At 60.3% G+C, this 15,848-nt stretch overlaps 1 protein-coding gene and 1 long non-coding RNA gene across 11 annotated transcripts in view; one reads left to right on the forward strand and one right to left on the reverse strand.

Moving 5' to 3' along the window:
* ARHGEF10L (Rho guanine nucleotide exchange factor 10 like) overlaps positions 1–15,848 on the reverse strand; it is a 143,424-nt gene that overhangs the window by 66,426 nt on the left and 61,150 nt on the right. For 3 of the 8 annotated variants that reach the window (XM_060621160.3, XM_060621158.3, XM_060621164.3), the window contains 7 exons: positions 11,099–11,215; positions 8,126–8,234; positions 5,529–5,635; positions 3,409–3,486; positions 2,201–2,380; positions 1,015–1,131; positions 526–618 (listed from right to left, as the gene is read on the reverse strand). In XM_060621160.3, coding sequence (XP_060477143.3) covers positions 526–618; positions 1,015–1,131; positions 2,201–2,380; positions 3,409–3,486; positions 5,529–5,635; positions 8,126–8,234; positions 11,099–11,215 — 801 coding nt within the window. Of the gene's footprint in view, positions 1–525; positions 619–1,014; positions 1,132–2,200; positions 2,381–3,408; positions 3,487–5,528; positions 5,636–5,768; positions 5,956–6,387; positions 6,575–8,125; positions 8,235–11,098; positions 11,216–15,848 lie in introns of those variants that run through there. The other 5 variants (XM_060621163.3, XM_060621161.3, XM_060621167.3 and 2 more) reach the window with 3 other exon arrangements.
* LOC132670782 (uncharacterized) lies at positions 9,144–13,072 on the forward strand. Of its 3 annotated transcripts, XR_013557703.2 has the most exons (5): positions 9,144–10,330; positions 10,469–10,577; positions 10,676–11,026; positions 11,195–11,312; positions 11,843–13,072. It is a non-coding gene; the product is annotated as an uncharacterized LOC132670782 (long non-coding RNA). The 3 variants fall into 3 exon arrangements; XR_013557701.2 differs by having other exon boundaries at positions 10,469–11,026; XR_013557702.2 differs by lacking the exon at positions 10,469–10,577.

The raw sequence follows: 15,848 nt of genomic DNA on the forward strand, positions 1-15,848 counted from the left end.
GCCTGGGGTCAAGGCCTCGCCCTCCCACCTCCGGCAGAGACCCGATCTGAAGGTGCCCAGCTTTCGGCCAGGACGGATGGTACCGAACATGGAGTAAGGCCTCCAGAAATAGCTAATGAGCGGAAAAATAAAAAAATCTCTGGATCAATCCCTAATTCACTGATCAGCAGTTTCCTGAGATGAGAGCTCCCTCCTTCAGCTGGAAGCTCTGAGGACAGAGAAGAAAGTGCTGCGGCGGCCCTCGGCCTGGCGACCCCCCCCCCACCGCCAAGCCCGGCGGTGATGGCTCACCCCAACTAAGGGCCCTGGGCGATCAGGGGAGGGGTTCCGAGCTCCGGGAGCCCTGCGTGGGGACCAACGCTCCCTCTGGAAGCCTGACGTGGCCAAAGCCAGCTGACTGAGCAACTCCCCACTGCCGGGACCCCTCGGGCCCCGGGAGGCCACAGGCTCTCACTCCCTTCCGGTCGCCTGGGCTCCTGCCCCCGCACCCTGCAGGTCCGTGGCAGCCCGAACCCCGCACGGTACCTGAAGCAGGAGGATGAACTGCGGGAACCTCTGGATGGGCTTCACCATCAGCCCGTAGAGCGTGACGCGGTCGGGGCTGCATACCTGCCGACGCTGTTGGAGAAGGGGCGGAACCGTCCGCTGACCTCCCGCAGCCAGGGCCCAGCCACAACCTGAAGCCCCACCCGAGCCAAGCCCGACGGAGGAGCACAGCCCCAACAGGGCCAGGTCCCCCCCCCAACGGACCCGCCCGTCACCTCGCCCATCCGAGAGAGGCCGCTGGCCTCCTGTTCCACCTGACAAAGCTCCAGATTCCCAGGCTGCTTACAGATCTGTCCACCTCGTCATCACCCTCCTCTTGGGGGGCAAGAGGGACCGATCCTCTCCCCCCAGGACGGGGGATGTCCCAAAGGAAAGGGCGGGTGGCATCCAGGCCAGAGCGATGATGCGACACCCGAAGCTGGGCCCCAGGGCCCTCTCCCTCCTGAGAAACCCGTGAGAGGGGCCCACCTTGAGGAACTCGAGGAAGGCAGGCTTGGTGAGACAGGCCTTCTTGATGATGGACATGGCGTTGGTGAAGTTGTTCACATAGTCGCTGTAGACGTCTAGCACCATGGACTTGGAGAACTGGGATGAGCACGGGGGCAGGGAGGGAGGGTCACTGTGACGTGAGGGGAAGGGCGGGCGGCACCCCTGCCCTCGGTGCCAGGTACCCTGAGGCTCGCAACCAGCCCTGTGGTCAGGAGACCTGTCGCCCCACTGAGGGGACGAAACCAGGCTCCGAGGGGTGGAGAGATGCCCACGGTCCAGGGAGGGAGGGGCGGTGCTAAGGAGAGACCAGGGACCCTCCTCCTCTCCCAGCAGGGTGACCCGGGAAGGCGAGGGGAGAAGGGACAGAGGTGGGGGCAGCCACGATGCCCCTTTTTGCATTTCCTCACCACCCCCAGGAAGTAAAATGCCCTGGGCCTCCAGCCCCGAGGACAGCACTCCTGACCCCAGGTCCTTGTCCACACTGACCAGGATATCAGATCTATTGAATGCTGGGGTTTGCAAAACCATATATATTCTTTCCTTTTAGCAGAACCCAATGATCTAAAACAGATCCACTGACTTGATGCACCCACCCCCCACAAATCTCTTTGGGGTCCACAGACTGCAGTTTGAAAAACCAAGAGTCCCCCCTCAGATGGGGGGCCTGAGCCCCGAGAGGGCCCTGGAGCTGGCCAAGGTTACAAAACTGAGCTGGGACCCAGCCGGGCCTCCTGGAGAGCAAGCCAGTGCACCTGCCCCTTGCCCTGTAGCATAGAGTCCTCTGGGGGCCAAGGCCATGGGATGCGAAAGCATCTCATATGGTGAGCAACCTGCGGGTACTCAGACCAGCCCGGTGAGCACCCTGTGGGTACTCGGACCAGCCGGGTGAGCACCCTGTGGGTACTCAGACCAGCCGCCCCAGCAGGGCCAGAACAGTGAGCTGGCTTCCCCAGCACCCTGCCCGCAGACATCTCCAAGGACCCACTAGAAGCTGTCGTGTGCACCCCAGCTTGGGCCAGGCAGACTCAGGCCCTGCTTCCCCCCGACCCTGCCGGCTTGGACAGGTGACCAGGTGGAGGCAGGAGGCTGGCCCGGATGACTTCCGGGTCAGGGCTGCGGTGTTCACCTTGGTGGGGGCCGGGGAAAGAGAGTCTGGGATACCTACTGAAGCCACGAAGAGGTCCCCAATCTTCTCAGTGGAGTCCCACTCGGCCACCCGGGAGGACAGGGCTATCTGGAACATGGAGTGGCAGTGTAGGATCTCCTTCACGCGGAAGAACACCACCTGGCACTTGCGGGCGCTCAGCACCTTGGGTTCCATCTCCATCAGGGGGTTGCGGTAATCCTGCGGGGGGGGGGGGGCGGGCAGCGGGGTGAGCACCCCAGGGCCAGGCCACAGCCCCTCCCACCCAGTTGCCCTGCCAATCAGAACTCAGCAGGCCATGTGTGGACCTTCCCGGAGGCAGGAGGCGGGAGGGCACGTATCCCTCACTCCTCACCTGTCCTTTGGGAAGGGTCTCCATGAATGTAACACTCCTGGCCCCTCTTTGCCCACCCACAACGCACCCCCGTGACTTAGGTATCAAGCTGGGCCGGGGGAAGAGGCCGCCTGCAAACAGCCCCGTGGAGGCAGGCCCCGAGGCCCAGGCCGGCCCTGGGCAGCTCTGCCCGTGACTGAGCCCGCGTGTCGAATGGAATGGTGGCGGCGATGCCCCCCTGGCAAGTCCCCTGGCCCCCAGCCCTAGAGCCACACTCCCACCAGCCATCAGGAACACGGTGATATTGTCACCTCTCCCTGCCTGCCGCCCGGGCTGCCCTTGTGTGGCTCCGAACTCAGGAGGGGCAAGAGGACGGTGTCATCGACACCCCACGACCCCCAACAATTCCCTTCCCCACTGGCCTGTCTTGGAGTCACAGCACCCCCAGAGGAGTCACCCCTTCAGGAGTGCAGACGACAGACCGGGGCGGCAGGGTTACTCCAGTCACACGAGCACTGACAGAGCACGAGGGGGTGCATCCACTCCAGCCTCGGGGGGGGGGAGGGCGCAGGATGATCCCGGATGATGGGAGACATGGCCCCTGGCCCAGGGCTCCCGGACTGGTGAGGAGAGCACGGTCCCTTCCAGGCACAGAAGGGCCCACACGCCCTCTACTCTAGAGGGCACATCTCACTTCACAGACCCGCGACCCTGGTTCAGAAATGCAGTCTTCCTGCCAACTCCCAGGCATCAGGAACTCTTCCTGTCCCCATAAAAGCGCTGGCCTGTGGCCCCCTCCCCTTAAAACGGCCCATAACCTCCCCACAAACCCTCCTTACAAAGTGTCCCTCTGGGGTCCTCCCTGCCGTCTCCCCAGAGGCCCCCGGAGTCGTACCTGGAGTACCCGCTTCAAAGACTCCACGTAGCTGCCTTCACTCTGAACGATGGAGCCCAGGATGTGCCTCCGGACCACCTGCCCGGGCCGGAAAACACAGTCAGTGGCCGCACCCACCACAGCACAGAGGGAGCACCCGATGTGTGCAGAGGCCCCGGCTGGCCGATAAGGAGTCCTGGTGCCAGAAGAGCTGAGGGGCTGCAGGACGGAAGGGACTCGTCCCTCCCAGAGCCCGCTCCTGGGACCGCCGGGGGCCCGCAGGCCAGCATCGCCCTCCAGAGCCCCGCCTACAGATGGGGGGTGTGGGGTGCTGGGCCCGAGGCCCCCGCCAGGCCGCCCCTCGCGTACATCCAGGGATAGGGAGTCACCACCCCTCCTCCAAGGGGTCAGGTGGCCTCCCACATCCTGGGACAAATGGGGGAGAAAATTCTTTCTCGGACGGAACAGAGATCTCAGCTCCCACCCCTCGTAGCTCCAACCCCTTACCCAACCCCCCTCCCGCAGACGGGATCCCTCCACCCCACCGGGTGAGCTCCACCGCAGGCCAAACAGCCCAGTCCCCCCCAGCCCCCCTCTCGCTGGCCCCTTCTCTCCTCGGCCCACATCAACACACCCGTCAGGTGCAGCCTGGCCGGCAAGAGGCTGGGAGCCCTCGCCTGAGTCCAGCAGCAGAGAGGGGGCAGGTGCGTAAGCAAACCCCGCTGCACAGTGGAATCACATGGGCGTCTTTAAAATACTGTCACCTAGCTGCCTCCCCAGACATTCCGACTGAGTCGGTATAGGGCACTACCTGGGTATGGGTGGGGCGGGGGGGGAGGGGGTGGTGAGAGCATCCCAGGTGATTCCACTGTGCCCCCACACGGCCCCGCCTGGGACCCAGGCCTGCCTATGGCCCGCACAGCCCCAGGGCCGCAGGATGGGCCAGGCCCACTGTCCTTCAGGCCGCCCCACAGCCAGATGCACTGTCACGGCCACCGATCCCCGGGTGCCCAAGCCGTTCCCAGAGCAGAGTTCTCGACCACAGCACATTGGCACTGGGGGCCGGGTGACTCTTGTGTGTCGGGGACCGTCCTGTGCACTGTAGGACATTCAGCAGCATCCCTGGCCCCCGCCCACTAGATTCCAGGAGCACCTCCAGTTGTGACAACCACAAACGTCACCAGACACGGCCAAATGCCCCTGGAGGGTAAAATCACCTCGGCTGAGAGCCACTGGCCCAAAGTAACTCCTATTGCCTGACCGGGAAACACAAGAGGCTCCGGAGGAGAGAGACGCGGCCAATGCCAGCAGGAGCAGCCCGGACTGTGAACCGGAAGCCTGGGCTCACGCCTGGCTCTGACGGGGACTCGCCGCGCGCGCGGGCAGGGGGTCACCACCTCAGTGCTAGGGGCAGGGGGGTCCAGGCGGGTAACAGAAAAGAAGGAAGCAGGCGGACGGACTCACGTCCTGAGACGTGAGGTGTGGCCACCACATCTCCTCTCCCTGGTTTTCAAAAGAGGCCAAGCATCTCCTCTGCCAGCCAAAAGAGGGGCAAATCCTTTCTCGCACCTGCTGCCCCAACGTGACTCGCTCAGTGTCCCCACAACCGGGGGAAGGCAGGGGTCTCCCCCACCGTTTCATGCCTCATGGCAACAAGCCTGTGCCTGAGGCCCGGAGAAAAGCCCCCGGGTCCTGGTCCCGTGTGACACTTCGGGGGAGGGGAGGCATCGCCCAAAGACCCCCGGCGCCTGGGAGAAGCCCGGAGATGGAGGGTGGGCTGGCCCCTCCGTAGTCTCCCAAGTTGGAATAGCTCAATGCTTTCCAACCCTTCTGTCACTGTGGTCTTCCCTGCAAACGACATCTCCCGTGTGAAATGATTAAGCAGGAGCTGCTCTCGTCACCCTGGGGGTGGGAAGAAAAGGCTCTGAATGCCGGCCCCCCCCCCGATCCCCACCCCGGGACAACAGCATGGGACCTGCCGGGCCCAATCTGGAAGTCTGCGCAGCAGGTGAGGAGAGAACGAGCTGAGGCTCGGCCAGGAGGCCTCGCTCACCCCTTCCCCTTCAGGACCCAGACCCGCGGGGTCCCCAACCACCCCTTTTGCCCCCAAAGACCCCCGGCACCCCACTCTACCCACAGACCTGCTGAGGGCTCAGGCCATCTGGCATGGGGCCCAGCTCCGGGGCCGGGGGCTTGATGTCCGTAACGCTGACCTCCAGGAGTCCCATGTCCTCCTCCTCCGAGTCACCTGCAAAGTCAGATGGGCTGGTGACACACGCAGGCGAGGATGACCTAGACTGCTCAGCCCCCCAGGAGTTGGGAACCACCCTGGGCCAGGGTCCTGGGGCCGCACAGGGTCAGAGCCCACAAGCTGCACTCACTGCTGTGCTCTGCTAGATCGGTCGGTCCGTGAATTAACGGGAACGAGCAAGGGGCCACAGAGCAGCACGTCCGGGGCCTCCAGCTCGCCCGATCAGCTCTGCCAGAGTCCCTGTCCTTGCTCAGACCCGCCCACTCCTGGCCCGGAGGAAGCCAGGCCGCCCGTGTCTCCATCACTATGCACTAAAAATAGTTTTCTTCTGGATGCCAAAAAGGGGGAAGAAAGTAAGCCCCAAGAAGAATGGGGCTCTTTGGCTGTGCGTTTTCAAGTTTTCATCACAACTAATGCAGACAGACCCAAAGGGAAAAAGTTTAACTGGGCGATGTAGACCCGAGTGGAGGCAGCTCTCGGACAGAGAGCAGGAGACAGGCCAAGGATCAGGCAGAGAGAGAGAGAGAGAGAGAGAGAGAGAGAGAGAGAGAGATCAGGCAGAGTGTAGGGACCTGGCTTTGGACGGTTCTGCCTCCACAAGAGAGACACAGGCACAGGGAGATGGGACCCTAGCTGCTCAGGACTCTGACACCCAGTGGGGGTGGCCGTGGGGAAGCTGAGCAGAAAGAAGGGGCAGCGACCCCTGAGCAGGGGGCCGAGGGAGCAGGGACACCCGGGCGGGCCCTTACCTGAACAGGAGACAGAAGAGGAGGAGGAGGAGGGACAGCGGACGACAGTGTGGGGGTGGGGGTGGTGAAGGCCCTCCTGCCTGGCCCACATGGTACCCCGGGCATCACTCCGCACCCACCCCAGCCGCCGGCCCCGCGGCTTCCTCTTCCCCCATGCGCCACCGGGCAACATTCTTGGCCAGTGATCCGAGCCCTGTCGTGGCTATTAATAACACCCGGGTGGGAGGGTCACTTTGGGGAAGGCTCTGGGCCGGCGGGCGGGGCGGGGGAGGGCCGAGGGAGAGCCCGCTGGCAGCCTGGCCAGCCTGGGGGTGGGGAGGGTGACCAGGGACCGCTCGCGGCCAACTGGCCTGTCACCCTGTCCACCCTCCAGGCCACCCCACCGAGTCTAAGGGACCCCTCCGCCCATCCGCTCCCCGGTCGGGGGCCGGGGCTCTCCCAAAGGTTCAGGGTTGTGCCAAGTTCACGCAGTGCTGGAGTAATAAGCCTATTTCACAGATGAGGAACCTGCCGCCCTGAGAGGGGCGGAAGCCTACGCAAGGTCTCACAGCCAGGGGGCCGGGGAGCCGGGATCGGAAGCCAGACCAGAGAGCTGCCACCCACCAGCACACAGCTCCACTGAGTGACTGCCCACTGAGAATTACACCTGCCACACAGGAGCCAGGAGCCGTGCCGGGCTCTTTCCACGCACTGCCTCGCTCACCCTCACCCCGGCCCCTGAGGCAGATGCCGCAGCAGCCCCGTTGCACAGATGAGGAAACTGAGGCACAGAGAAGGAAAAGCACGTAACTTTTCAAGAGGGCACAGAGTCTCGAAGGCCTCCCTGGCCTGAACGCCTGTGCTGACCTGGCCCCCGTCTCTCACTGGTCTCCCGGACCCTCGCTCCAGCCACACGAAGCCTCTGCTTTATCCTTTCTGTCCCTGTGTGTCCCCAGGCAAGTCACTGAGCCACTCTGTGCCTGTTCGCTCGTCTCCAGATGGACACAGGACAGCCCTGCGTACCGTCCGGTGTTGATGAGGATTGAGCAAGGAACCACAAAGACCGTAAGAGACTGCCTCGCGCACAGTAAGTCCCCGATACGTGTGGACGATCGCGACAATCATTTCTCGAATGTCTCCTACTTCCCCACTCCCGGGCCTTTGCACACGCTTGCTCCTGTTCCCTGCCTCACCCCCCCCCCCCGACCCTGCTACCTAACTGACCCGCGTCCTCCTGCTCCCAGTCCTTCCCTGACTGCTCATTCGCACTGCACTCCTCCCTGCTCCTGCCACGTTTCCCCGCCACTGCTTGTCCGCCTCTGACTGTCACTTCCTGTTTATATTCCTGGAAGAAATGCTGCTTCGTTCATCTTGGTGGCCCCGCACCCGGCACGGGGTGCGGCTCTCTGTGGGTGTTCAGTAAATATCGGCTGCCGGGCCGATGGGTGACGGATAAAGGAAAGGGTGGGAGCGTCCAAAGAGGAGGCCGGGTAAGCTGCACAGCATAAGAGGCGGGGGGCCCAGACGGCCAGGACAGAGACCAAGGGCAGGGCCGCTGGGCCCCAGACCAAGGGAGAGGCCCCAGGGCCCCCAAAACGAGGTAGACCATACCTGCCAGAGGGTGGGAAACTAACTGGGACCAGCCGGAGAGGACTCCGACCACCGAAGGAGCCCAGAGCCCGAGTGACTTCGCCCACCGTCCCCGCTGTCACACAGCCGAGTCCTGACCCTCCCGCCAGCCAGGCCCACGGCGCCTCACCGAGGACGTCCTTCCTGTGCAGAAAGGACACTTTGCGCATGACGGCCATCCTCGTCTTCTCCAGCCCGTCCCTGGTCCCGCTCTTCGCAGCCTTCATGAGCTGGGTCATCTGAGCAAAGGCAGAGGGGCTCATCAGAGAAGCCGAAGGAGCGCCTAGGACGCCTGCCACCAAGGGCCACGCCGCCCCACGCAGGCCTCCCAGCCAGGGCCGCGCACATCATGACCCCAGGGCCCGTTCACTCCCAGGGACGTGGCGGCAGAGGCCAAGGGGGACAGCCAGGCAACGCCGCCCAACGCATCCCAGGAAGGGGTGAGAAGGGGCATTTGTGCCCTGGAGATCACCCCGGAGGAACCCTGTTTACTGGCAAAAGGAGGTCTTAACCCGATGTCTCCCTTCAGGACAAAGTGCACGGGTAGGCGTCAAATGAAGGGAGTGGCATGACACGGGAAAGACCCGAGGCCTGGAGCGCCAGGCCTGGGTTCAAATCCCAGCCGCACCTCTCAGGACAAGTCACTTAGCCTCACTGAGCCTCAGTTTCCTCACTGAGCTGCGCCAGGATCTGTGAGGACTAACAGGGGCCAGGGAAGCACGCTGGACAGTAAGATGATCTGCGCAAACGGCAGCGGTTACTTTGGGGGCAAGCAGAAGGAAGTGAGTTCACACCCCCACCCCATCTGCCAAACCCAAGTGAGGCCCCCGTCCCTTGCCCCCCAAAGCAGCCAAGTTTCTGACTGCACCGAGGCCCGGGAAGGGGAGGGAAGGCCGGAGCTGCCACGGAGCCGAGCACAGCTTCCCCAGCGTGGGGACGGACCGCGGCCACCACAGCTCGCGACAGGCAAAGCAGGATGTGAGGCGGGAGAGGACGCGCGCCCAGGAGGGGGAAGCCGCGAGCTGAGCACTGGGGGAGCCTGGGGCCCGCAAACAGAGCCGCTGTCCCAGAAGTTATCCCTGCACCGCCCCCCCAGCCCCCAGCCCTGGCATCTTCCCCGACACACAGTCAGCCCTATCCCACAGAACTTTTTTCACTGATGGAAATGCTGACTCTCGGCGTGCCCACAGGGGGTCCACCAGCCACCAGTAACTCCTGGGCCACCTGAGAAGCGGCTCTTGTCACTAAGGACCTGAAGTCCGGTTATATTTAATTGTAACTGATTTAAACGTAAAGAACCACATGACTATCATAATGGGCAGTGCAGTTCTAGAACACTCTCTCCTTCCTGAAACTCTCTGCTGAAGGCGGAGAGCACTCCCCTGGGGGGCTCTGGTCCCTGCTATCACCTTCCTCCAAGCAAACCCCCTGGTCCCCAGTGGAAGGGCCCAGAGCAGCGGGGTTGCCAAAAACCCATGGGGCGTGAGGCCTGGGGCACGGGGTGGTGGTGGCTTTTCAGGAACAATGCTGACTTCTGGAAACACCCCTCACCCCCCCACACTCCGCAGGAGGAAGGGGAAGTCCCCTGGGGCCTCCCTGCATGGAAATGGTAAAATTCTTCAGTAGTGGTTCTTGGCTTCTAGGAGTGGGGCTCGGGGGTCAGAAACACCTGTGATAATCTAAGGAGAAGCACGGATGTCCGACCCCAGAAACTACACAGAGACGCTCGTCCTCCTCTGGGGGTTGGGAGGGGTCACAAGCCCCAGATTGGAAACCTCTGCTCTGAGCCCAGTTCCTTCCCGGAAGAAAGCTGGGGCAGGCAGCTATCCTATAAACTCCTACTTCTCTTGCCGTTTTCCTGGGCAAAGAAGAGCAGCAAATGAACACCCCGGGAGGTGTCCCCACCATCAACCACGGTGCAGAGGCTGGACCAGGCGTCTGACTCCAGGGTCACAGCCGGGGCAAGAACAGTGGTCATAAGAATCTTCCCTTCAAGGCTCCCTCTCCTCTCTGGGCCTTCGCCTTCTGAGAAGTTAAACCTGCCCCCCTCAGGTCACAGGCCCCCCAAGGCGTGTTTATATGAACTATAAAGTGCCTCCCCTCCCCCGCCACCTCCTCCTCCTCCCCCCCCTCCCCCTCCCCCTCCGGGGAGGCCTCGGGTTCTGATGAAACAGGACGTGGCACAGGATGGACAGCAGACCCAGGTTTGAATCCCGGCTCTGCCACCGACCAGCGCTGTGACCATCAGCCAGTTACTTCTCTCCAGCCTCGCTGATGCTAAATGACAGCAGTAAGACAGCTGCCTCCCCGGATGCCCTGGGGACAAAACAGTCAGGTGTGTAAGTAATAGTGGCCACCAGCCACTGAGCTCTTAGGTCACACCAAGCACAGCACTGAGCACCTTATAGATCTGAGCTCACCTAATCTTTACATCTACCAGGGGGCTGGTACTGTTAATGCCCCCATTTCACAGGTGAGGAAACCGAGGCTCAGAGAGGTCAAGAGACCTGCCCGGGATCACAAAGAGAGGAAGTGGTGGGACAGGGATTCAGAGCCAGGCCTGCAGGCCTCCACAGCACATAGTAGGTGCTCAACTAAGAGAAGTTCCTGCTGTCGGTGTCATCGTTATCCAGAAGTCTGGGTCTCATCTAAGACCAAGGTGTTGTGATTTCTCCTACAGACTTCCTTACCCTGGATCTCTCTGAACGGCTCAGGGCGGGAGGAACGTTCAGCATCACTCACTAAGGCTCACATCTCTCCAGGCGTCACCCAAACCCACCGCCACAGTTACCAAATTTGCAGATTCCTGGGCCTCGGTCCAGACCTACAGAATCAGCATCTCTGGGGGTGCAGCCCAGGAGTCTGCATTCTCCAAAGCACCCAGGTGATTCTGAGGACCCCAGAGTTTGCAGACCGCCCCAGCCCAGCCCAGCCCACCCCCCAGGAATTCTGGCACAGTGACAGTTTCACTCGGAGAGAGAGGCGAGAACGTGGAAAGGAGCGGGTGCCGGCACCACCGGTCCCGGCACAGGTGCGAGAGGCGGCCAGGCTCCAGCATCGGGGCGGGCCCCTGCCAGGCCGCCGGGGGACAGACAGACAGTACCTTACAGTCGTACTTGTGCTTCAGCGCCTGCACGTCTCTCCCCCCGGCTCTTAAAGCCAAGATGTCTCTCTTAGTCCTGGCGTATCTCTCCTTTAGCCTAGTCAGGTCTGGAGAAAGCTGGAGCCCCCAAGCAGCCAGGCAGAAGGAGAGCAGGTGCGAGGAGCAGGCGGGACGGGAGGACACAGACAGGACAACAGAGGAGAAAGGAGACCAGGTGAGGTGGGACGTGGGGCCTGGGGATGGCTCCCGCCAGGGATCGGCTCCAGCAGCGTCCCACCCCAACGCGCAGGCAGCGGGGGCTGGGAGTCCTGGCTGCTGGGGGGCCAGGGGCAGGGGACCAGCCGGCCCCGCTCAGAGAAGGGGAACAGTGCCTAGAGGACAAGGACTGTGTCTCAGGCATCCCCCCATATGCCAGGGGCCAGCGAGGGGCTGGTGACACAGGAGGTCCTTGGCAAGTTTGTGAGATGGATGGATGGGCAGGTGCGTGGGCAAATGCACAGGAAGACGGGCGAATGGACAGAGAGCTGGTTGGACAGACGGATGGACTATAAACAGAGGGATGAGTGGTTGGATGGACAGACAGAAAAATGGCTGGATGAGCAAATGGATAAACTTGGCTGGAGGACTGCAGATCTGGGTAAATGGACGGACAGATGAACAAGAAGACGGATAAAAACCCAGGGGGACCAGGGGACGGATGGAAGCAGTGCCGTGCCGGTAAATATTTAACACGCACTTCTCCAGGAAATAGACCCCTGCTTTATTGGCTTTCCACGATGTCACTACGCCACCGTGGCGAATTTCAAACCACTAGTGTGACGTCGCTGAATGCGGAGTCGGAAAGAGCGCGGAATTGGTTCCTAGTTCTCCTGAGCTAGGAAGAGCGGACTCTGGCACACCGCTGCAGGAAGGAGCGGGCAAACAGAGCAAGGGATGGACGGACGGACAGACGGACGGAGGGCCGGTGGGCGTCTGGATGGAAGGAGGGGTGGCTGACTAGCTTACACGCCACCTGGGAAGATGGATGGATGGATGGAGAGACAAACACAGACATTCAAACGCGTGAGCTGTGTGAGCAACACTGACATCCGGTGAAGCATTCAGAACGCCAAGAAGGTACTACTTCCGGAGTAGACCAGGAAACGGACCATGAGCAAGAGCGCTGGAGGCAGGCGGGCCTGGGTTTAAGTCGCCACCCCCTGCTCACTAGCTGGAATAGTGTCTTCACCTCTCGGAGGGACACCTTCCTCACTGGGAAAGCGGCCCGGATGATAACCACTTCACAGAGTTACTGAGAAGATGGAATGGGAAATACGTGTAGACCCCAAGACTTAGCAAGCGCTCAAAACATGGAAGCTAGTATTACACTATCTTTCAGATTATAAGTGCTCAATATTTGTTGAATGGGTGGATAGTTGGTAGGATGGATGGATGGATGGATGGATGGAAGGATGGAAGGATGGATGGATGAACGGATGGATGAACAGATGGATGGATGGATGGATGGATGGATGGATGGATGGATGGATGGTTGGATGGAGGGAGAAATGCAGGGATGGATGGATGGATGGATGGTTGGATGGAGGGAGAAATGCAGGGATGGATGGATGGATGGATGGATGGATGGATGGACGGATGGTTGGATGGAGGGAGAAATGCAGGGATGGATGGATGGACGGATGGATGGATGGATGGATGGATGGATGGATGGAGAAATGCAGGGATGGATGGATGGATGGATGGATGGATGGATGGATGGACGCATGGATGGATGGATGGTTGGACGGAGGGAGAAATGCAGGGATGGATGGATGGATGGATGGATGGATGGATGGACGGATGGATGGATGGATGGTTGGATGGAGGGAGAAAAGCAGGGATGGATAGATGGATGGATGGATGGATGGATGGATGGATGGATGGACGGATGGTTGGATGGAGGGAGAAATGCAGGGATGGATAGATAGATGGATGGATGGACGGATGGATGGAAGGGAGGGAGGGAAGGAGGGAGGATAGAAGGAAGGATGCTTGGATGGATGAATAGATGGGTGCATGGATGCATGGACAGAAGGACGATGTGTGTTCTTTCAAATCTTGTGTGATGTTGAGTTGTATACCACTTACTGGCTGCGTGACCCTAACCATATCATTTAGCCTCTCTACACTTCTGTGTTAGTGTCTCTGATCAATACCATGAGACTCTTAATCCAAATAACACCAACCACTTTAGGGTATCAGGAAAATCACAGGAAACCGCTTTGTAAACTGTACCACACTATGCAGAGGCTCTCTATTGTCAATGCAAAGAAATCGCAGGACAGGGGGCACCTGGGTGGCTCAGTCGGTTAAGCGTCCGACTCGGCTCAGGTCATGATCTCACGGTCCGTGAGTTCGAGTCCCGCGTCGGGCTCTGTGCTGACAGCTCAGAGCCTGGAGCCTGCTTCAGATTCTGTGTCTCCCTCTCTCTCTCTGCCCCTCCCCTGCTCGTGCTCTGTCTCTCTCTGTCTCTCAAAAATAAATAAATGTTTAAAAAATTTTAAAGGAAAAAAAAGAAAGAAATCGCAGGACAGGGATCCTTCTGAGAGTTACTCAGACTCCCCACAACTGGAGAGAGGCTGGGGTTTGTCCTGAGCCCTGGTTCACCTGTAAATTGACACAATAAAATCATAAAGCCCCTGGTTTTGCACTTCCCCTCTGCCTCTCTCAGGATTAGAAGAACCCGGATCAGAGATCAATTGCAGACTGGTCGGGTCTGAGCAGGGGAGTGAGCAAGGCTGAGGTCAGAGGTCAGAGCTGGCGTTTCTGCCCAGTGCCCTGGCCAGCTGGATCATGGTAACCTTAATTATGAAGAGGTCACAGTCAGGAAAAGGAAAAATCCAATGCAGCCCAATCCACAACTGGTTAGGAAAAAAAAAAAAAAAATCCCAAGGACCATGGGTGGCCATCAGCAGGTACTTATTAACATAATGGGATCAGGCCCCTGCTTACATCTGGGTCAGGTGCTTCTGAGGGGGGTCCCTCTGCAGACCCCTCGGTCACTTTCTTTGGCAAAAATCCACCTGCTGAGGGCTGGCCGCCTAAGACACCTCAAGCAGGGACAGCCTGCAGCTGGACGGGAAGCTAGGCCCCCGTGAGACTCCAAGGACAGGGCAAAACACCACCAGATCTCTGCAGCCCCATGCCCCACAGCACACACAAGACACTGCCAAGCAGCGGTGGCCCCAGAACGTTCAGCCACGGCGGTGCCAGGCACGGAAGCAGGTGGGCCCCAAGCGGCCCAGGAGGGCAGAGCGCAGCAGGCAAGGTGCCAAAGGAAAGGTCCCTCCACAACCCTCACCTCCCTGGGGGCCTGCTGTCTGGGGAACAGGCAGGCCGTGGCCCGCAGCCAGACAAAAAGTCCTCCCGGTTAGAAATTCCAAGAACTCTGCCACACTGTTTGTCTGCTGACGAAGGGTCCAAAGCCCCTCGCTTGAGGGTCTGAGGGACAAGAGCTAATGGTCGGCCCCCAGAGACTCCTCCCCTGGGGCCCAGCCATGGTGAGGGCCAGCCCAGGGAGGGGGCGCCTGGGTGGCTCAGTCGGCTGAGAGCGAGACTTCGGCTCAGGTCACGATCTCACAGTTTGTGGGTTCGAGTCTCACGTGGGGCTCAGTGCTGACGGCTCGGAGCCTGGAGCCTGCTTCGGATTCTGTGTCTCCCTCTCTCTCTCTGCCCCTCCCCTGCTTTCACTCTGTCTCTCTCTCTCTCTCTCTCTCTCTCTCTCAAAAAGCAAATAAACATTTTTTAAAAATTTAAAAAAATAATAAATAATTAATTAATTAATTAATAAAAAATAAACTTGAAAAAAAAAAAAGGCAAATTGCCAGGCTTCCCCCCACCCCCAAACCATGAGCCGGAGTCCCTGGGAGTGAGGCCCTGGCATCTGCGATTTCAATCAGCTCCCCTCGTGGTCCCGATGCTTATATAAGACTGAGCACCAGCACTGGGAAGCCCAAACTCAGCATCTCCACACCCCCTGCCCTCTGAGAAATGTATGGCAGGGGCCTGGGAAAGTGGCCCAGGGGGATCAGGAGGGACAGCCAGAGGCTGAGAACAAGGGCTGGCCCAGGCCTCGAGCTCCCCCTGCCCGCACCCTGAGAAACGACTGGGCACAGGGTAGGTATCATAGACGCTTAACTTTATCCTAGCGAGATACCAAGGCCATCTTCCGTGGCCCGGCCCACGGAGGCCCGGCCACAAGACCACATTCGAGAGAGACCTGCTCCGCCCCCAGGCTCCTCGAGGACTCGTAGGCGTGGGTGCCGCTCTGGCCGGCTGCCTTCCCCCAGAGGGGATCCTCAAACTCCGAAAGGGGCAGGATGCACTAGGAAAGACATGGGGTGCCATAACCCCAGCCTAGTCCTGGGGCCCCTGCCTTCTCCCTGCACCACCTTTGGGTATCTGTCATGTGCGACTTTTCACAAAGAGGCTGAGAGGGACCCAGTCACCTCCGGTTGGGCAGGGCCTGCCTCTAAGAAGTGGTTCCCATTAAACCCCAAATCTCAGCATGGCTAGAATCTGCTTTCTGCTGGCTTCTGTAGAACAAACGGGAGGAGCAGTCTGTCTCAGGAGGAAGCAGTCCGTCCTCCTCTCGGCTTCCGGCTCCTTCCACGAAGCCAGCAGAATGAACCCTGTTCCAGGCAGAAACCAACGCACGGATGGCATCTCAAAAGACCTCGGAGGGGCTCAGTAGGTTGAGTGTCTGACTTGA

This window comes from Panthera onca, chromosome C1 (assembly GCF_046562875.1).
Source record: "Panthera onca isolate mPanOnc1 chromosome C1, mPanOnc1 haplotype 2, whole genome shotgun sequence".
Taxonomy (NCBI): Eukaryota; Metazoa; Chordata; class Mammalia; order Carnivora; family Felidae; genus Panthera; species Panthera onca.